Consider the following 23649-nt stretch of genomic DNA (forward strand, 5'->3'; position numbering starts at 1 on the left):
ACCTTGCCAGACTGTAAGCTGTCTCTCTTCATATCAATTCATTTGCCCCTCTCAAAACATTGACAAACACACGAACCCCAAAGCGGCAAATATAGACATCGCTGTCAGCAAGCCTATTTGCAAAGCGAATCAAACTCACGGTAATTTTGGTTCCGTTTTTGGCCTGCTTGATTTTGACCCCGTCAGTAAGAGGCTGGGGGCTCCTGACCCTTACTTCCGCCCTGGTTTCCAACACGTTACCATCGCACATGTCCACTGATATGACGTCATTATCTTCCTTAGCAACGAAGCCACAGTTGCAAGACACCTGTTCTGAGATACCTCCACAGTTCCAGATACGGGTATGCACCTGAGAGGGGTTGGAGAGTGAAGGGAAGGAATGAGTGAGTGACTTCCAGATGAATTTCAATGTATCAACACACAGATTAAGGTCATAGAGTAGGGGAATAGTTCGTGAAAAAGGTGATAGAAGAAATGAGAAATAGTTTGGGAATAAGACGAAGGAGGTGGAGGCGGGTATTAAGACGGACAGGCCAGAGAAGAGGTGAACATGAAGAAATAGGAGAAGAAATACAAAGAAGTAGCCGATTGAGAAGTATCCAAATCGTACAGGGAGATATATATATATATAGTATTATAGTAAGAAGACAGATTAACATGTAAATACAAGAGAATAGGAGGGAGACATAATAAGAATAAATGGTGAGATAAACACGGCTTTAAACAAAATAAAACGAAACATAAAAAACACTGGAGAAATATCAGGAAAAAAAGAGATCGTTCTTTGATCAATCAAAGAATGTTTGAAATATATACATGAACACTTTCAACAGATATAGATTTAAAAGTAAATTATTGGTGAGACATTGTTTAAGATGTTTGAGACTTGTAAGAAAATTGACATACGTCATTTGCCATTTATGGACTGAAATTCCTCAACACTAGCATAGAAACGCCTGTATAAAGCGCCCCATGAATTTAATTATTATTATTATTAAGTTCTTCATATTTTAATACTGATCTACGGGATTTTCCAGAGTGGAGCCTTCGTACTAACATTGACATGTGGGTAGGGAATTGAGCTCTGCTATCAGAATTGAGCAGGTTTGGGATCTAGGGTATGATGACATGGTTAATGAGTGATATGTAGACCAGGCCTCTTAGAAGGAAGTTATCTTGAATACACCTTCCTAACTAGGTTCAAACCTTAGGAGAGTACAGGACATTTGGGAATCATTCAATTAACATACAGGTGTATGTTTGATCATGGCCTACTTCTTTAATACCATACACCTGTTGCAGCTCCTCCTGAAGAACCTGCTCTGCAATAAATCTTCTCATCACAATATTCTTTTCAGAAATTTAGTCCACCTTTAAAAAAAAAAAATCTAGTTGTAATATTGCTTGTGTTTGTACAACAGAAATTAGATAGTCGACCTATCAGTCTTGTCTCTTTAAACTGACTAGGAAATTATTTTGGCAGCTGTGACACGATCTGTTCACTGAGGTGATTTAATTGAATCTTAATTGACTCTTAATTAACAATTACTAACCACTTCAATTCTCATTTGAAGATGAGTAAGCTGAAACGCAATCACAGGGTCACAAAGAAATGATAAGAACTCACCTCGAACTCTCGACTAAGACTCTTGTAGAGAACAAACGTTCCCGTTTTGTAGTAGTCATATTTCCTGATTAGAAGAAGAGATAACAGTAGGCCTCATTAGGAATAATTGCAAGCATTAAGTAAATTAAAAATTACAGTAGGTAAAGTAATCTAAACAGCTGCCCATTTAGTTCTGGAGAGTTTTGGTGATAAAGAATAGCTTAATATGATTATGTGCGGGTTTCTGATCTTACCATGAGTCTCAGACAAGTACAATGATACTTACAAGACCAAAAGACATACTGGTGTTCAATTAGTCAGACTCTTCAAATCACATCATAAAGGCAAAATCATTAACAATAATGGCAATAGTAAAGTAAAGTATGTGCCCAAAAAGATTACAATTTTATTTTGGTTAGACCTCTACTTTTTATTGCATTTTTGTTTCATCTTGCCTGATACAGTTATGTGTAGATGGGACAAACAGAGAGAGAGAAGAAACATATTCCTAAGATGATAAACAACTGTTACATATTGACATGGCTGACTGCTCCTTGCTTGCCTGATGTAAAGGCTAAATGTAGTATCGGGAGTACTACTCACGTCCGGTGAGTTCATCTAAGCACACGCCATGTTTAGTCATGAGACTCTACCATCAATCAGGTGATACTCCAGGGATAGTACAACATTGCGACTTCAGCGGTGCAGCTAGGAAAGGGGGGGGGGGGGGTGGGGGCACATTCCCCCAAAGTTTCTGGTGGCCCAGATGACCACACGTTGCTTCAAAATATACTTTAAAATAGATAATGAGATAACCTCAGTAACGTTGTAGAAGCCCTGTATCGCTTTAGAACATGAATTATTTGACAGTGGCAATCAATAATCCCGTTTGGAGAACAGTACACAACCATATTGTATCTTTCGTTCAATGGTCCATGCTGTACCCCCACACTAAATGGTATCATCCTTGCAATGCCACCACACGGCTTACATATAGACTAGATTAGGTAGATCGGGTAAGGATGGAGCCAATGATGATATGGCCCAGGATCTTAAAATGAAGAGTTTGGTAACTAACAAGAGGGGACATGCGCCTACCCCCCACCCCTCCCCCATGCATTGGTATTGGATTTGTCCGTAAATGGGCGGGAAATACGCCTCCTATGAACTCCACTGGATGCACTACTGGTTATTCACTGACACGAATAATATTGTGATTTTCAGATATTTGTGACAAAGTTAGGTTTATGAGTCCCATACACTTTTAACAAATAATTCCACCTTGATTAACTGGGATTAATGCCAAATAGTTAAAACGATGAGGAGGAGGAGCAACAATTTGTCACTGGTTTAGAGTTTAGGTCCACATTAATGCCATGCCATAAAGAAAGATAGTCACATTGCGTGACTATAATGACAAAAGCAAAACGCATGAGAGACAGTGAATAGTGGTGACAATGAGAGAGAGAGAGAGAGAGAGAGAGAGAGAGAGAGAAGACGAACGGATTTCGTAACTGTTAAGTGCAAAATGAATAATTCTAAAGTTTGTTTTACGGCACAAGGACTCCATTTTAGCATATTATACTCATATTATATACTTATATTATCACGAAACAGTTATTATGAAGTATGGTATAGAATTGTTAGATTGAATACTCACTTTCTATCGAATGTAATAAAGTGTGGGTCTGTAAAAGAGTAGCACTGGGCCGTGGGTATATCATTCACAATCACCTGTATGTATCATTAAAAGGACACCCATATTGTAATCAATACTTATAAACTCGTGGGTGGATAAAGCACAGATAATCATCAATCGTGTTTATATTTGAATACTTGGTCAAATATTTCAAATCATAATATAATCGCCTCTCGATCAGGGTGGATGATAGTTCACTCACCAGTTATAATCTATATTTAACCACTAAATATTTACATCACTGAATATCGACGGCAACATCATTATTCCTGAAGAGTAGGAATCTCCATTTCTATGAACTCTTTGAACACTTTTCATGCGCATATCAATCGTCTTTTGCATTTTATTCAAGATGTAAATACTTTTTCAATAAAAATAAATAAATATTGATGTGACATTCTGTGTGTATACTTTACCTCTAGGTCATCAGGATTGAAGCCTCTCCAGAACGGATCCGAACTAACCACGTTACCGGTAATGATCTCATTGGTTGTTCGTCCATCATGTTGGAAGTCTGTTACTGCAGTAACGAACATGAATGCTTGGCGACATCGGGCTTCCGATATACCACACGATCTAGGCCGAAGTTCTACGAAGCATTCCGAAAGAGCTATGTCGTATCCGACCGTTGCATCTATGGAAATCAGAAACATGGAAGCCTTAAGTGATATCCATGATTAACCAACATCCAATAACTTCAATCATTTTTAACTAGGTATTTTTTCCTTGTGGATCGGCTCATTACATTGTTTGTCCGATCAAGAATACGGTCAAAATGTTACCACTTTGATGAGGAGCCCTTGCTTAACTCTCTCTTATCCTAATACAAATTATTTTGATCGATTGTTGTCACGAATTCAAGATATGGTGTCACGGAATAAGTACCTCATTGAGCATTATTCCACTCAATGAACAGAAGAAAGAATATGCCTACAAGGAGAGCTATAACTGGTATAAGCCCACTAGTCTACTGATGTATACAAGATGTTGTATTGTCCTTTTCGACCGACCCCAAAATCTACGGTCGGCTTTTAAAACAAAGAAAAAAGTTTAATGAATATCAAAATATGTATTAAAGCAAAAAAACTGAGAAATATCAGCCCAAAGAGCTAGAGGGAGAAGAAGAAAAAAAGTTGTTAAAAAAAGAAGAAGATTTCCCGAAAGACCCATCTTTTGGCACCTAAAAGGCAATACAACATCTTTTTTTTTTAGGCCTAGCATAACTGCACGTCTTATAACTGATCCTTTATAGTACCTACCATTACTAATTGTAGAAAGTGGTATGAGAACAGAGCAGCTTTGCTGAGGATCCTCACAATGGATAGGTACAGTACTCTCAAAGGCTACTAGATGGCGCTGTCCATCTTCCGCTATCTCCAATCTTCTTGGAGATACCTGCATGGAACATGGATAAACAAACATCCACGGTATCACTCTACCCATCCTAATAAATCGTCAAGAATTATGACTTGGCACAGATTTCGTGGAGGTCATTATGTTTTTCATGGGAACTGTTTCACTTTAATGTGATAGTTAAAACAGGTAGCAGTGTTCTAGAGTATATTAGTGTATGGCGTGTGAGGAGAAAGTAAGGAAAGGGAGATCAGAGGTAATGGAAGCTAAAATAGAAATAACATTACAGAAAGCATATATTAAACAACTTGAAATCACAAGTAACAAAAGCAGAAGAGAATACATGTATATGATACGGAGAAATTCTATTCAAGGAAGATGGAAGATGGAGACAAAGAATCGTTATCAAACTTACCGATATTGTGATGTGAAATGGATCACTTTCTATTGGTGGGCTTTTAAGCTGTCTGGTAGCATTGAAAAATGCTTGCACGGTACATATAACCTGTAAGACGGATAAAGAGAGAGAGAAAGAGAGAGAGAGAAAGAGAGAGAGAGAGAGAGAGAGAGAGAGAGAAAGAGAGGGGGGAGAGAGAGAGAGAGGGGGGAGGGAGGGAGGGAGGGAGGGAGGGAGGGAGTGAGAGAGAAAGAGAGAAAGAGAAAGAGAGAAAGAGAGAGAGATCATCAGACGATGAAACCACACACTAACAGGTGTCAAAACTAAATTGTGAAATTATTATTTCTCGCTATGAAATCTCTGAAACGTCTTCTTGATAAAAAAGAAAAAAAAAAGAAAAGAAGAAGATACGATCAAAGAGACATTTCCTCCAATTTAGAACGAGTGCTTTCGATGAGGTGTAAGAACGTGATGTCCTGCTATTGTTCGTATTTGTTTTCTATTCTTTGTATAGATAGTCGCTTGCATTACAAATGGTACATATGAAAGGATTAATGATAAATACAATACCTTTATCAAGAAATTTAGAGATAATAACATTTGTCGAGTCTCTTAGAAGTTTGAAGTCACTTTTCATTTCTACTTAGAACGAGATAAGTACTAGTCAAATTACAGGACTAGAAATGACATTTTGATAGTCTACAATGGTTATGCCTGCACGCAATTACTTGTTCCTTTGCATTATATAAACACTTACCTTATCACCTAACGAGAAATGTTTACGGAGTTCCAGGGAGGCAAAATTTTCGATGGTGTCATTTTTAGACAGCTGTTGGTACATCTCTTCCGGTCCAGCCTATTGAAAATGAAAAACGAAACGAAAAAGGAAGTAAGAAAATTTGATGTATTAACTATCTGATTGCCTTTAATTGTGCGAATTAAAGACATAATATTTGAGGCAAGAGAGGTTCAGAATTAGTTAGGTTTTCATACTATCTATTTTCAGTCGATTCTTTAGCAAGCCGAAATATTTCCTCTTTTTATAACACATTACACAAATCAATTCAATGGAATTCTAGAAGAGCCGGCATGTATGATATACTATATCGGATATCCGAGGTTTGGATTACCTGTTATCTCATCAGGAGCATATCCTATTCTTTCGGAAATGATATAAAAGTTTCAGGTAGTAGATAATATTATAAATACGAATCGGATACGCTTATGTTATGGTAATGACGTAATGATGATTTCATTTACAACATGCATTTTCTTTAGAAAATATCGTCCATGAAGATACCAGAGCACCTTGGTTTGTTGCATTGCAGATTGAACATTTATCAATATTATTCCCGATTCTCTTTTATTGCATTTTTCGATTATTAGAGCAACAAATTAAAGTGAAACAAAATACATATAACAAATATATTATCAAGAAACATGAACGATTCAGATTTAAATTAAGAGATACAATATTCCCCGGAGAAAATCATCTATTTATTACTTAGAATTTTTTTTTAAACAAAGAATCTTTGAACCGTTCCACTGGCAGTAAGGTGCAATAATTCGTTTAATGTGCGTTTGCATGACTGAAATCTTGAATCGGCCAAAATGAATAAGTTCTAAAGGATTTGATTTTTCATTTCCGATATGAAAATAATATGTTATTTCGGTGCACATGCGCAGAGTTTAGGAAATTGGCTTCTCTATAATTGTGTTTCCTCGATTGTAAACTGAATCAGGTATGACATTCAGGTTTAACAATCATATAAAATAAATTTGCAACGGAATTTAGTCCATGATACACACGGCCATTTGATCCACAAAACTATTACATACAAAACGTTGGAAGTTAAAATCACAAATTTAAAAGAATTCTTTAAGCTTTTGCAATTTGTAAGGAGTTTGTGCCAATTCCGAATAAAGAAACAGTCCTAGTTAAACATGAAGATAATTGAGAATGACAGTAGGGGCTCTGGTAACTTGTTCTAGTGTAATTTATTCTCGGATTTCTCGTCTATTATGCGACTTTCTCCTCCAATTTCTGAGGAGTTGGTAGTTAGCTGTCTAGATCAATGTTTCCTACATGTATGATATCAATCACAAACTGACTCATAATCTTATATAGTCATACATCAAATCGAGAATGTTGTTCAATAAGACGATAACAGGTAGAATTCGATATTCAGGTCATGCACGACATAATACAAGTTCTTACAAAGGAAACGCGTAGAGAAATATTGCTTGTCAGAGATGAAGACGTTTAAAGCAACATTACCTCATTTTTTTTTTTAATTTATCCTTTATTCTTTTACCTTTCCAACGAATAAAAACCCCCAAACAAAAATTATGCTTAAAATATATACAACATGTATTAAACATATAACAAAATAATTTGATATTGATTTTCAACGTTTATTAAACGAACATTGTATTAAAAAAACATATACGAACCCATGAACCCTTTGGTATACTTGTAATAATACTGAGTCGGAGAGACTTTGCAAAACTTCCATAAACTCGATTCTTGGGAATACGTGTAGTTGTAGCATGGGATACAGATTTAAAGTGTCTTAGTTTCCTCTGTCATCATGCTAAAATATATGTTTTGTAGTCAAATCCATCATTTCCACGTTCAAACAAAGAAGGAATTCATAAACAGGCGAGATTCACAGAAAAAAGCAGCTCAAGTTAAACACGAGGAAACTATTTTAGGCCGAAAACCTATCCTAAAATATTTTTTAAAATAAAAGTAAGAAAAGGTAAGTTGAAGAATTAATCATATCAAATACAAAAGAAAGGTGAGGCCGGACAACATGACAAGCAGGTTTCCAAATGGATCAATTCTAATTTCAAAACAATTGTATCTGGAGGTCCGGTTCTTATTTCGGGAAACACTAGAGATGATTTGCATCTTTTGAGTTAGGGTTGGTTAAATTGTTTGAAGTAAGGAAGAAGGTGGGTAGTTAGTCTAGACAACATATGTCATGGGGGGAAGACACAAGTGATGATAAGAGTGATAATAAATCCTTTCTCTCTCGAGCTTACACTCATTCCTAGTCATCGTATTATCATCGTACATGTGGTGGGGTGTCAAGAGAAGTTTTCCCTCTCTCTCTCCCTCTCCCTCTCCCTCTCCTTCTCTCTCTCTCTCTCTCTCTCTCTTTCTCGCTCCCTCTCTCATTCTCTGTTTCCGATAGTGATCGTGATGCATTCGTTGAGAAGCGAGGTATATTATAGTGTAAAGGTATATTCCTTAGCGTTTCGAAGAATTAAGATCAACAGAACAGGGGAGGGGGGATAATGAAGTGTGAATTTATGAAGTAACGACAGAGAATGCGGGAAAGTAGTATTGAAGTCTGACAAGCACTCAAGGAAATCGGTCTGTGCATTGATTTTTTGTAATTTGAAAAGAACGAATTACATGTTAAGCCCTGAACAAATCAGGCCAATATTCACTAATCGATGAAAGTAGAAATCAAACACTTGTTATAATTGAATAATAACCAGGAGAACATGAAGAGGAAAGTTAACAGCGTCCTTCGCCATACGTCGGGGAAATGAGTGAAATGTAATTCTTTAACGAATCGGAAATGTTCAACCTAGAAATCCTACCATGAGACGGTTTTACATGTTTAAGGGGATCAATATGCTCAATTTGATCTTGAATCTTTGTAGTGTTTAAAGATATTAGAGATCTTCATGAATATGTTTTTTTAACGATGGAAGTTAAATTACTAAATTTAAAGTATTACATTGATCATATTAATCTAGTAGATTGAAAATTTAATGATTTTATATACATGTATATGTTCTCCTTCGACTTGCGAGCATAGGCTCGATTGTAATGAAGGGCTGAGGAAAGGTTGCCACAAGGGTGAAAGGCGCATCCCCACCCCCCCTCCATCAAGAAAGTCCCTGCTTTTTAGCTATTTGGTTTCAAGTAGGGCCTATTGTAATACATGTACATCGATAAGTGAACTAAATACGAAGAAGGTGATTATCACCGAGAAATTTAATCTTTTTTCTGTGTTTTACAGTTTCGATTCAATCATAGTGGCGAAATGTTTCAAAATAACGACGGAATTGGAACTCGTTGTAAACAAATTACTTTCATTTTTCTTCCTACAGTTTGGATATTTCACTTCCTACGACATTCCTTAACCCGTAAGAATTAAGATTTTATCGATAGATCCTTCATGTGGACAATAACAAATCAAATCAATCAACCAGGTTGCAGGTTTAAAATGACACAGGTGGAAGAGTTAGAGTTGTTTCCATGACATACATAACAGCTTTTCTAGACTTTTTGTATTAGTCCCTCCCTATCAAGTTGTCTGTTGTATTGGTTCACGAAGGCTGTGCTTTTACTAGCCCAAAGGGAAATGAAATGATCTGCTCAGAATAAAAGAAAGCACTAAAAAGACGAAAAGATGAAAGCAAAATGTCCTCAAATCCTACAATCCCTTTCCCTGGGAAATAAAATGAAAGGAAGGAAGTCTGAAAAGTAATGATGTAAACAGAAGTCAAACGTGAAAATTAGCCAGGAGGGGATTATCGACTCTTTATTCAACTAAATCCACAAACATTTGATAAATACGAATAAATACAAGAACGAGCATCATCTGGAGAGATGGGAGGACAATGGTACACATTATCAAAACGTTAAGTAAGTGGAATGTATCCGAACTTATTATTACATGTACCAATAATGAAAATACATTATAGGCCTATATACATGGACTGATACATAATTAATAACTAAAATTATTATTTACCTTAAACCAGGTGACCGTATAACCTTTGTTTGACCCCTGACGTGACTCTAGACCTCTGAAGGAGCATCGTAGTTCGACCACGTCTTCGAAGTGAGTTGGTGTGATCTCAGGCAGACCAAGGATTGCCGGGAAACTCTCTGGAAGGGAAAAGCGAAAACAAACTAGATCGTCTACAATCTTCTAGGTTAACACAAGATAGAAAAAGATAACCAATTCGCTAAAGAAAAATGAAATTAGTGTAATAGTTGGAGCCTTGGACTCTTGGAGGCATCCTAACATTGTTTCAAATATTTGAGGAACATGCAATTTGTCCAATAGATCTGCTTTGTATTAACATTTTTATATATACCTGTTGATAATCCAAGGTTGTCTATATAACAACTCAATTGCTTTCCAAAAATGTACTCAACATAAATTATCAGCAAGACATGATTGGTAGTTGGAATCTATCCATATAAATGTTATTACATAGAACAGGTGAATTGTAAAGCTCGCCATTAATAGTCCTTGGAAGAAAAGAATTATCCATGGAACCCATTATTAAATCAAACACTAATACATTAACCTTAAGTCTTTTATTCCCTACTGTTTGTAAGATTAGACGCATACATTCTTCAAGATTTTCGATATGATGTTCGGAAAATCCGCCAAATCTCTTTTTTAGGCTAGTTAGGCCAAGAAGTTACCAGCTGGTAACTTCTTAGTTAGGATAGTCCTATGAGTGCTACTTCAGATAAGGATGACGGCAAATCATTTCAGGCCTTCGTAAGAATTTGCTTGTAATTGAAAATGGGGCCATGGTCTAATTGTAAGTGATATCACGGGGAATGATATTGAGGTCTATAACACCTGTTACCCTCTTTGGGTTTCCTACTACCTGCCCATCAGCATGATCATAAGTTCGTTTGGATACACACCGTTCCGATTCACCTGCTAGCATTTGTATGGTTTTACCTCGACAAGAACCCATGCATGATTCCACATGCTGGTTTTCAAGTTGAATAAATATCAATCTTGTTCTAGATGAGTCATCTTGTCTGATGTTTCTATTCTCTGACTTCATTTTCTTCTCATTGTAAAATTATGGTTTAGACTGACGTTCACGTATAGATTTCAGAAATAACAAAATATGTAATGAACGAGAGTGAGAGTAAAGAAGGAGAGAGAGAGAGAGAAAGAGAGAGAGGAAGAGAGAGAGAGAGAGAGAGAGAGAGAGAGAGAGATAGAGAAAGGGGGCGGCGCCGGTCCTGCGGGGGCAGTATTTAAAGAGTCAAGTTCCCCTTGACGCAATATTTTCGTAATTATTATGGATCCGATAGAGCCTCCAAACATTAAATATGGATCGACGCACCTGGCACGTCTTTAAGATGTTTATAAAGGGATATACATTTACATACACCAAGATGAACACTTAAACGGGAGGGGCAAATAGCAAACAAACCAAACACGAAAGATATATTGTAACACTGAGAAGACCGGCAAGCAGTGATAAAAATATATCACATTACTGTATCTGTGTTCTTTTATGACATTTATTTCATGACTTTACACATCTTCAACGCATTATTATACATATTCAGTTACACATCACAAGAAACTACCGCCTCTTCAATCAAATGCGCCCCTCTCATACATATGTTTTACATTGAACCAATACTCAATATAACAAGGCCCGTTTATTGACGTGCAGATGATCTGCTTCGTTGTATGAGTATGACCATGACAGACCTGGGGATTGTTTTGTTGTTGTTGTTGTTGTATTGTTCTTTTATTAGTAAGAAAGATACTGTAGACAAAAGGGAAAGAGAAGGAGGAGCATGTGGAGGATGAAATGGGGCGGAGATAGGAAAACGGAGGAGGGGAGGGAGGGAGGGAGGGAGTAGGAGGGGGAGAGGGGGAGAGGGAGGGAGAGAGAGAGAGAGAGAGAGATTACAAGGGAGGTACAAAAATGACCCCAGATAAGGAATTGTTAGACTTGGCACCCATTATGTACTAGGTAGTAGCTGTCTGTGTCATAATTATACTGGAGAGAGGTTAGTCCTACCATTGGTACTTTGTACAAGTATAAACAAAGATGAATCTGGACCTGCAACTTTTATTTCTATATTAAAGTCATTTTGTTAAATATAATGTTATAGTTCATTTTTACAAGTTCGGAATAAGGTGAGAATCTTTATATTCAACAAAGTAAACCCAATTTGCTTTCAATAATAATTTCATTTCATCCCAACGTATGTTCGACTTGCCATAGTTTTCTCGATTTCATTAGACTACAGCATTTGTACTAGTTTGTGATGGGAGTAGTTTGTGGGTTGTGCTCTCATCGCTTTCCCTTAAATCTTCGCATCTCAGGTTCCGAGTCTCAATCGTCATGACTATATGTCCGTCCTTGGCCTTTGGTGTGTACTTGATGATTCACATTATTAACCCTAACATGAAGTCAAACTATAGACACAACAGCCTCAGGCTGTGAACAAAGCTTCTCATGTCCGGGTTACACCATCTACTACTTTAGGGCTGAAGAATAATTGAGGCCCTCCCTTCTTTTCACATTCCCATTGCCAATTCCATCTCCCTCCCTCACTCTCTCTCTCTCTCTCTCTCTCTCTCTCTCTCTCTCTCTCTCCGTATCTATATGCCCACTCTCTCCCACACACTCTCTCTAGCTCGATCACTTTAGATCCCCCTTTTCCAAAAATTGATTTTTGATCTCAGTTTCCCCCAATATTTACCCCCTCCTCATTTATCGAATCCTTCCGACACCCAAGTCTAAATATCCGATCATCGTGGCTTTACGCAGGATACTATCATAGACGTAATACGTCTATGATACTATATAGTATGCGTTCACTGAGTAGACAATCGGGTGGTGCTCTGATATTTAGTACAAATGCTTGCGCTCCGAATTTCTGAAAGAAGATAACCATTTACAGAATTAATATACTTGTCGATTCATTATGAGACATTAAAAAGATACAAAACGAAACAGCGCTCTGGCAATTGATTGAAAACTCCCAGAATTCAAGAAAAATCGCGTTACTATATGTTTATGGGCATAATTGCACAATCAATTCCACTTCTGTACAATAAATGACTTAGTATTTTGATATAATCAGTGTAGACAGACTTTCACATAAGGCCCGCCCTTCCTGTCTTGTCTCCAAATACTTTCATGTATTTACATGTTAATTTCTTCTTCTTGTCTTCTCTGCTTATATTATTCTCATGTATATTGATATCATTTTGTAACTTCTATATGTTTTTTACCATTGTATATCTTATGAAAGTATTGCCTGAACTGAACTGAACTGGACTGGACTGTTTTTTTAAATAGATATAATCGACAAAGAGTAAAAGATTAAGCAGTGTAAATCAAACGACATTTGTGTCCCAGGGAACATGACAGGATTCGGTGATCAAGAGTTCATGAGCTGCGAAACTTTACTGGTGTATTCATTCTTGGATAACAAAACTTATAAAGTAGGAACAGGTGAATGGCAAACCCCATCCTAAGGGAAAAGCATCCGTATAGACTTGAATTCAATCACGATTGCTGGTAGGTTGGGAGAAGGTGCTTGAAGGTCATCGTAGCCAAGTAGTTAACTATTTGTTTTAACCGTTTTGAGTCTCGGCCAAAGAGAACAAATGCCACCACAATAACCTACACAGGATGATGCACGGCCCTACGTGTTATCAGTGTCTGTGATATGGTATAATATTGAAGCCCTAAAAATAATTCGCTTCAAAATGATCATGAAGTGCCTCAAAAAAGTAAAAACCTTTGAGTGACCGGTTTTACCAAACTCGTTTTCCCCAATAGACTGTAGTGTTATGAAAACCGTTTGGCAAACGCAAAATTTGATTTCGATTTTCAATCATTAATATCTTGATAATCAGCCAGGCGATCGGCTTGTAAAATTTATGGGGTTCCTGACTGACCTAAAGGTTTATAATTATCATTGCAGCATGAGCTAAATCCAGGATTTCTTTTAAGGATCGAAGACAAAGTTACCGGATCCCTTTAACAGGAGGCTGGTGCCTAGGAAACAGTCTTTATTAGTTGAAACTAGTTATAAAAAACACTGTTATGACAAACTCTCATCATAAAAGGTAGCTTTGCCTTTGTTATTGTACTGTTAAAAAAATACATTACGTGGTAATTTCCTTAGTCGCAACAAGTATTCAGTATAACGATTCATGGATATTATTGAATGTGAAAGAAAGGGACGTGAACGATTTGACCAAGGAGTTAATAACTCCTTAATTTGACTAATTGGAATTGCGACATCGTACTGAATGATCAGCCTTGTCGGAAAGTCGTGTAATGGTAATATCATTAGCTGTAGACTCCCTTGTGGGAGACGTTTAATTCAATTACATAATCACGTCTGACATATTGATGTCGGCCATGTATTCAGTATTGATTTAATATTGTTATTTTTCAATAACCAATTACTACATTTTTGGGATATTATTGACTGGGTTCATTGAACTTTATATCAAGGGGGAAAAGGATTATTTGTGATATAATGTCACCAATTGAAGTCCACTTTTGGACCCTATAGTTCGTCAGGAGTCGTCCATGGTCCAAATGTGCACCTCTATTTCTTACTGTACTGGACTATGATAAGGTGAATAAATCAACAAAATGCTGGCTGCCTATATAATGGATTGAAATGAAATGAGTACTAGAAGCACACACGGACTGGCGAAAGTGTGATTTAAGATTTAAGGGGATAGATACAGAGAGGCAAAAGGAAGAGAAAGAGAGAGAGAGAGAGAGAGAGAGAGAGAGAGAGAGAGATAGAGAGAAAGACCTGGGGGATGATTCATAAGACAACCTATATCTACTGATATAGAATTATACAACGATTTTCTATAGTTTCTACTAGACCGACTCCTGCTTATCGAGATGCTCGGTTTGCTCAACAAAGGATTTAATAAAAAGGAACGATAAAGTCAATGAAAGAGCACAAGGGATAATGATTTGGTAGACCAACAGATGACGGATTGTAACCAGGGAACAATACATACCACTTTCCTCTCTAATCCCGTATCAAAACATCCTTTTAAAGTCAGTAATTCTAAGATTTCCCTTTCCTTGAGACTTTGCTTTTCACTTGTACCGATTCCTGCCAATTCTAGAATCCCTTCAAACATTTGAATCACTCTCGTATCTTTTTTTCCTTGGCACCAATCGTTTTAGACGTAACAATTGATGTAATTGCTCTCAAATGGATTCTGCAGATCGAAATCATCCCACCCAAAGCGTTGTGAACAAATTTCTTCCTGCATACATTTCTCTTCATAGTGAAGAAATGTTAAGGACATTTAGCTTGAAATGACGCCCTAAATTCAAGCATCGTGATAATTTACATGACCCATTATCAATATATGACATACCGTACTCTGTAAGAGTTGTCTCCCTTTACGTCACAAAGGGTAATAGTACGGAGTAAATGGGACAGGATTCTAAGCTGCAGGCAAGATCCTCTACGATATCCATTATTTAAAACGCACCAATAGGAGGCAAATAATATGTCACATGACTATGCGCCAAACGATAGCGGATATGGTACACAAGCCAGATCAGATCTTTAAAATATTCTTGGCTCCAATTCTTTACATGTAGTATGTCTGATGGAAGTAAGTTGTCATTTATAAAGAAATTCGTGTATCCATGATTTTAAATACCTCCCTTGATAAATCGGTAGATGACATTACGCAGTCGCATTTTAGCAAGAAAAGTTAAATGATTCAAATTGACCCTGATAGTCCTAAGTATTAAAGAGAGTAAAGACACAATGTATGTGACATGGTAGCGAACCCAATGAACATTTGAGCATTAGATTCACATTGCAGTTTTTGTCATGAGATACAGGGTTGCCATCATAAATGCAGTTTTTAAAATGTTTATTTTCGAAAAAATTATAACGGACCAGGTCTTACTCGAAGACAAATACAAATCTTTTAGTTAGACTGAATTGCAAACTAAATATAAAGCCTTACGAGACAAAACATTGTTCTATTTGCTCTATTACGTATCCATATAATTATGTACTCTTTTTGTGACTTTGTATAATAGACTTTGTATATGGTTATGCACGTCTATGATGTCCAAACATTATACCAACGACTTCTAGCTCTAGAAGAAGTTCGGTATTATATGAGAGACCATTATCATTGTAGACAAATTGCTTTGAAAGGATATGAGCAAGCCTATGAACCTCTAACTACAGTAAGAGTAACAACAATGCTCTATAATCGTCTATAGCAATATTGGTATCTCCTACAGCATGATATTTATTCGATTCCTAGAATATCATTTTACACAAAATAAAAAAAAATCATTGCATTCTAGAAAATACATACCTCTACATGGCTCGAATCCATCGGGTGAAATTTCTCCTGGACCGCATTTTCTCCGAGCCTCTGTAAAACATAAAACATGAAAGAGTTCGCTGAAAATAAAAACAAATCCATACAAATCATCCGTTTTATCCATACATACATCATATAAATCAGCCCTGGTAAGAATAAAACCCACACCAAGAAAGATGTTTGTTTTCTAAAGGGAAAACATATTTGTCATGGTTCATCCTCTGTGAAGTTATGTGATGATTATGTAAATACCAAAGTGAAGAGGCGGCTATACCATGAGTTTCATGCCACGAATGTTTCTTTTTGTAAGCGGAAAACTGCCTACTGAGATATATGCAAGAAAAACGAATCGTATCAACTGGTAAACCTTATTTTGAATCACAAACTTCTAGCGATAATTTGACCATGACTCAATCATCATCATCAATCATCAGCCACATTAACCGGTGCATAAACTTAGTTTGGGCAACAAAGCTCTGTTACTTCAATTTTAATGCTTTGGAACAGGATATAGGGTTAGGTGTTTTAAAGTTAACTTGAAACAATAAACACAATATAAAATACGGAATTTATCGAACTTTCCTACAATAGTTTGGGGTATTTTGACAATATGAGACAAATATGAACTTGATTGATTTGATATTATGAAGTCTATATATTCACATGCTCTTGGTAGAGCACTGAAGGCACCCTAACACATTGAAGTTATGTTGTGAGAGGAAAGACATCTCCGACACAGTTATCACGCCACAGCTACTCCTAGGTCACGTGGTATTGAGGGTCACCTGATCAGGCTGTGTTTTGTCTCATCAAATGATAAGGAAATGAATGACTTTTACGAATGCTGGGAGACACCAATTTCCGACACTTTATGTGATTAATTTGACAACTTTTCCCTTTCTAGGACTCGTCATGGTTAGCTTCATTGGGTCGAGACGACAGGTGGAATAGTGGTTACCAAGAGGAAGAAGGATAATGAACTAGAGCAACAACAATACGCGAGAAATATCAAGGAGACTTGGAGATCCAGGGGCTAGCATACTAAGGGTAACGTTGACCTTCCAGAAATAATTAATTTTATATCACAAAGCCTAACAATGTGGTTATTTCTTTCCTTTTTCTTCATTGTTATTTGTTTGCAGTATATTTTTATAAAGTACAGTTCTAGACATTTTAAAGCTAAAAATAAACTAACATCTGCTGTATTTTAGAATGGTTAAACAGATACCATTCCACAAGATATACAATGTGGAGTTGGGGGCATATTATACCGTAGGATAGAGAGCTAGGAAGTTAATGAAAGAGATAGAGAGACAGAGAGAGAGAGAGAGAGAGAGAGAAAGAGAGAGAGAGAGAGAGAAAGAGAAAGAGAGAGAGAGAGAGAGGATATAATAACACTTTCATGTTTCGAATATATTGTAGCGTAGTGTAATAAATCTATCATGTTGAAAGTAATTTAACATAAAACGTGCGTCTTAGCTGTCAACATGCACCATTAATTTGTTAAAAAAAGGAAAAAGAAAGTGAATGTGTCAAGTCAACTTATTATATCATGCGTAATTGAATTTAGAATATGAGCGCGCTGTTTCCTTTCATTTGTATCAGTAATTAGTGGTACGTGATAAATACGACTTGGTGCTAATTTTCAACACTTTAACGTAAATTACGATTTGGTGATTAATAGTCGTTTACTGGATATCTTCCAACAATTTTCAAGAAGCGAAGGGTTGGACTGATCACATTTTCTCCTCATTCTCTCTCTCTCTCTCCCTCTATCTAAATGTATTTCATCAATTTGTGCTCTAAATATTTGTATAACAGGTGTATATATATATATATATATATTTCATAGAAGAAAATAATCTTATTCATATTTGTTTCAGATACTTTTTAAAACTACAAATAATGATGACTGTGGAAAAAATGACATTGTACCTCCTGAATCACACATTGAAGCAATCAAACACACTTCAAGAATTCGTTCAGTTTCAAAACATGCTATATCAAGTAATAAACAAAAAAGGAATCTATACTTTCTAAGGTATTTTAAGGTCAAATTTAAAGACTGAGTTTGATGCAAAAAGGTCCTGCATCAATTTCAATTTCATTTCATTGATATGGTCAAGATGCACACAACTAAATATTTTCCATGAACTAGAAAATCACTGAGCAACATGACATAAGAGAATAATCATTCTCTGAAGTACATTTAAGCTATAGTTACTGCATTCTGTGCACACTAAACAGCTGATCACAAATTCATTTCCCAAAATATGCCTCATCCACAGATTTGTAAAGGAAATTAACGTGTTTGAAACATGTTTTCCCAAGAACCTAGATGTCCGGATGTACCATGTTTTGAAGCTAAACTCTTTACATGTGAAATAACTACAACACATATTTCAGTTCAGAAACAGTCGCTAGATAAAATGTTTACGACGAGTGTCTCTCCAAATCAACAGTCATCATATTGCAATCGTCTGTCACAAAAGTTATTCCATATCACTCCGCAGACGATCTTGACCTATTGCCTTCTTGGCGGGAAAGTTCATTGCCATTTAGGATAGCTAAAGACCCTGTTTGGACAAACTAAGTTCCAGGGCGAGGAAGACGTAGGCCTAAATATGTTAGTAGGTTATTTTCTATTCTCATGATCTAGTGGCGCTTAGCGGCCATTATTAATTCATGTATTTCAACCGTAGGTTGGATTCCATAAAGTATAAAACTTGATTCTTCTGATTCCTCATGACATCATCTATTTTCACACCAGCTTTCATGGTTTGCCAAAGCGACAAAGAAACAAAGTTCAAGAAAAGGACTACTCTCCTGATATGTTTGTAGAGTTCAATCACAACATATTATATACATCTGTGTCATCCTGAGCATTCTTGGTAAATGTAAATGTTAATTATTTTTTTATCTTTTGTTTTGTTTCTTTAGTTATAAAATAAATCTATATGCTATCTTTAAAGGGATCGTTTAACAATGTTATATCTGAGATACACGTTCCTATGTGTTATCAGTGTCTGTGATATGGTGTAATATTGAAGCCCTACAAAACTGCGCTTCAAAATAATCAAGAATTGCCTCAAAAAAATAAAAAATCTTTGAGTGACCGGTTTTTACCATACTCGTTATCCCCAATAGACTGTAGTGTTATGAAAAACGTTTAGCAAACGATTTTCAAAATTTGTAATTCCAATCATAAATATCTTGATAATCAGATAGGCAATCAGCTTGTAAAAGTCATGGGGATTCTGACTGACCTAAAGGTTTATTGATATCACTGCAGCATGAGCTAAATCCAGAATTTTGTTTCAGAATCTGAGACCGGATCGCTTTAAAAGCGGACAACTCGAAACCCACAAACAGCTCGGAGGATAGAGACCCTAGCCACTCCCTCCAACTCCCCCATGAAGAAATTTATGAGTTACCACCATCAAGCTGCTACTCCAGTACAGGTACCAACAAAACGGGAGGAAAGTCTGCCAAGGTCGCAAGGGGCAACCTTCTGAACGACTCCCTGGTGAAATTACGCGTGGTTTGAGCGTGTAGGTGGTGATGTATTGACGGGTAAACTCAAGGGACCTCTCAAGATCGCTGAGAAAATAAACAACAAAATGCGATGTCAAACGAATATCTATTAAAAAGTATTATTGCTGTTGTACCCTCGCATAAACAGGAAATGTAGTGATATTTATCCGACCTTCAATTTCTGTGTTTGAAAGATGGGTATGAATTCGTCACTGTTTTCACGAAGTGACGGTAGTGAAAAAAAATTGCATTCACTTTGCGTTACGATTTTCCTCACTACCGTCACTTCGTGAAAACAAGGACGAATTATTGCGAGAACTTGGCTTGTTTTGGCAATAAAACACCTTTTTCCAAAACCACTTTCTCTACAGGTCTCCCATAAAAATAGAATAATAAAGGTATCGCTTCCATGAACACGGACGCCTAAAAAAGATTGGCTGAACATCCCTATCGAGCATTACATAACCCAACTCCCTACCCCCAAAATAGAATTACTTTTGTCGATTAGTGATTTGATCCATCCTATGTTTGACGCAGGTTAATGTAAGTGTTATAATGATAATGGTACTTGTAATATTGCATAAACACTAAGCCATATCAAAGTGTCCTCACAATTTCTCAAATATTCCATTTAGGTGAGAAATTATTATATATACACATGTATTTCTCGTTTAGTCTTTTTATGACCAGCTTTGCATCACTTCGACCATAGTTTGATGAGGGTTTGTGCTGCTTTACCTTCATGTTTACACGCATGGACGCCTCAGTCAAACCAACGAGATCGACAAAAGATCGACAACAAACCAACAACAGATCGACAACAGACCGACAACAGATCGACAACAAACCAACAGCAGTTCGACAAAAGACCGACAACAGACCGACAGTAGACCAACACCAGACCGACAACAGACCGACAACATACCGACAACAAACCGACAACAAACCGACAACAGATCGACAACAAACTGACAGAGACCGACAACAGATTGACAATAGACCGACAACAGACCGACAACAAACCGTCAACAGATCGACAACGGACCGACAACAGACTGACAATAGATTGACAATATACCGACAACAGATCGATAACAGATCGACAACAGTTCGACAACAAACCGACAACAGTTCGACAACAGACCGACAGAGACCGACAACAGACCGACAACATACCGACAACAAACCGACAACAGATCGACAACGAACCGACAGAGACCGACAACAGACCGACAACAGACAGCCAGTAGACCAACACCAGACCGACAACAGTTCGACAACAGACCGACAACAAACCGACTACAGATCGACAACAGACCGACTACAGATCGACAACAGACTGACAAAAGATCGACGACAGACCGACAACAAACCGACTACAGATCGACAACAGACCGACTACAGGTCGACAACAGATCGACGACAGACCGACAACAAACCGACAACAGATCGACAACAGATCGACAACAAACCGACAGAGACCGACAACAGATCGACAACAAACCGACAGAGACCGACAACAGACCGACACCAGACCGAATACATACCGACAACAGACCGACAATAGACCGAACAAAAATCGCATTTCAAATGGCATCTGTATAGAGTCGGTCTGGAGTAGGGATGGAGGTGTTTTTAAAGTATTGTATCGATAAAACCAAAACAAATATTCATCAATTGGTGAACCATATAGGTTTTTTCTTGACTTCGAAGCGAGTTTCTTTTTTTGGAAATATTTCGTCACTAGAAACTTATTTTTATAACTCAGGGAGCTCTTCAGTCTTAAAAGAGATTATCTTCGGAGATAAATTGGCAGTATGTGACCGCGGGGTTCAGAGTTGCATGGGAACTCTTCCAATTCTCCGTTCATTTATCAGAGAAGTCGATCATCTAGAGCAGTGGTATCCATATTGATTGAGTGTCTCACCCCCGTCAATTACCCAGCTGGTTTACTTGTTAGACCCAATTACAGACTTGCCAAATTGTGTTTACAAGTTCACTATCAGCCAGGACGACGACCAATGTCAAACCCCAACTATTCCATGTTTTTGATATAGAGAGACCTCCGTTTGACTTCAACGAGGAGGGACAAATTATAGGGGCGTCATCTGTCCAGTGGGAAGTGCTGGGGTCGTGATGGAAACGGAACACGTCCTGGTTCGATTTAATAGCCTTAACTCAACTATTTACTGAGATCAAATCTGTGCAAGAATTTTGTCGATGTCAGTTTCGGAAGTGCTTTTGGTGAGATGCATTACTGAAGATTTGCTCACGATGTGTCTTGTGTTACCCGTTCCTCAATTTCACATAGCAGTGGTCCCACTTTAGTTTGCAATGTAGTTTCACATTATGCTGTTATTTAAACATTTTCTCCACTGCGTAACAATAATATTTTCATTGTTACTTTACTTATGAACACAATAAATCTTCGCCAATATATCATTTTATCAGAAAGGTGTCGCCACTTATTGCTTACACAAATATGTTTGAAAGGGAGGTGTAGTGCCTATACAAAGACTAACTACTCCATCTGCAAGTACGTTACCTTCACAATATCAAATTACAGTGCTTTCGAAATAATTATTTTCACCTTCCAGGACTTGGGAATAGCAACTGTGCCCGGCAATAACCTCCCTGTCCTTCATGCGCCCTTGATGAAGCCAAATGGAACATCAGTGCCTAATACACGACCAGTCATATAATTCACTTCTACAGCCCTGGATTCTGTTGTCAAGTTTTGTAATAATGTAACTTCGTTATCAAATTTTATTGTGGGAACGGTATTTTTATTGGAACATCACGTTACCATTGCCATCAGCTGCATCCAGTACTCTCCAATGCTTTGCGGAGAGCAAGAGCCTCAGTTTACCCATTCTAAAAGCGCCACCACACAACAGTATTTCTACTGCAGTTGGAACAGGGTATGTTGGTAGGAATGAACATTAAATTGAAAGGACATCTGTGGTGCAGACGTCATCACAAATTCCTGACTAGTTATATTGCTTCTCGTTGATGTGGCCGTGAATAATGATCATAATTATATCGGCTTACCTTCACAGTCAGACAGATTTAGGTTCGTCTAACTGCATCTTTACCTACTCAGAGCGGATCAAATTAGTATGCTTGCTTTCTTTTCGCAGTGTTATGGGCGGACAGAAGTATACCCTAATAACTATTGATGATAGAGGATGAAAGGCAATATGAGTCACATAAAAAGACCATAACACCTTCTCAGAGCTCAGAGGCTAACATTTTAGTCAACAATAATACCCTAGAAATCTATTGATGGCAAAGAAGAAAGGTATTTACTCTACGAGAGCCTGAAAAAGAACTGCGTTCGTATTCATCAGTAAGATAACGAACATTTTCAATGCAATGTTTACTGAAAAACAGCTGTGGTTAACAAAAATCAATCGGTAATTCATATCCCTAATGGGATCTACCGAATCCCTTACACCTCTTATTTTCTCATTAGTACACCTTCACAGAGATTTAAAGAAAGTTGCGGTAGCTTTTGATACATTAGTATCTTGCTGTTTGCAGTTATACTATAGGCCTAAACAGAGTTAAATATTTTTTTCATCGGAAGCTGCATCCAGGGTTTAACAAATGATAGAAAGTCTCCTCGAAAACATACAAGAGCATGTCTAACAAGTAACAAATGAGATAAAAATTCTTAATCGAACATCATAATATAGTTCAAGAAGTGTAAAGACACACAAAAAAAAATTGAATAAAATAAAATTAGAGCAGAATATGTTACTCATTGAAAAAAATATCCGACCCCGTTTGTTCACCACATTCCATGGGCATAGGAATAGCGTCGCCAGGCTGAAAGATTTCATAACCAAATAAATTAACAAAAACATGAACAAAATCTCTTCTCCAGATCATGTAGATC

The 23649-nt window shown here is 37.1% G+C and overlaps 1 protein-coding gene across 2 annotated transcripts in view; it reads right to left on the minus strand.

The window, feature by feature from the left end:
• Positions 1-23649, minus strand: part of LOC100891036 (von Willebrand factor D and EGF domain-containing protein) — a 66373-nt gene that overhangs the window by 20940 nt on the left and 21784 nt on the right. For both annotated transcript variants that reach the window (XM_030973829.1, XM_030973828.1), the window contains exons 4-12: positions 16206-16265; positions 9834-9970; positions 5813-5911; positions 5074-5163; positions 4565-4700; positions 3722-3939; positions 3267-3340; positions 1628-1691; positions 140-349 (exon numbers count right to left, since the gene is read on the minus strand). In XM_030973829.1, coding sequence (XP_030829689.1) covers positions 140-349; positions 1628-1691; positions 3267-3340; positions 3722-3939; positions 4565-4700; positions 5074-5163; positions 5813-5911; positions 9834-9970; positions 16206-16265 — 1088 coding nt within the window. The remainder of the gene's footprint in view (positions 1-139; positions 350-1627; positions 1692-3266; positions 3341-3721; positions 3940-4564; positions 4701-5073; positions 5164-5812; positions 5912-9833; positions 9971-16205; positions 16266-23649) is intronic.

The sequence above is a fragment of the Strongylocentrotus purpuratus genome, unplaced genomic scaffold (genome assembly GCF_000002235.5).
Source record: "Strongylocentrotus purpuratus isolate Spur 01 unplaced genomic scaffold, Spur_5.0 spur5_scaffold_7, whole genome shotgun sequence".
Taxonomy (NCBI): Eukaryota; Metazoa; Echinodermata; class Echinoidea; order Camarodonta; family Strongylocentrotidae; genus Strongylocentrotus; species Strongylocentrotus purpuratus.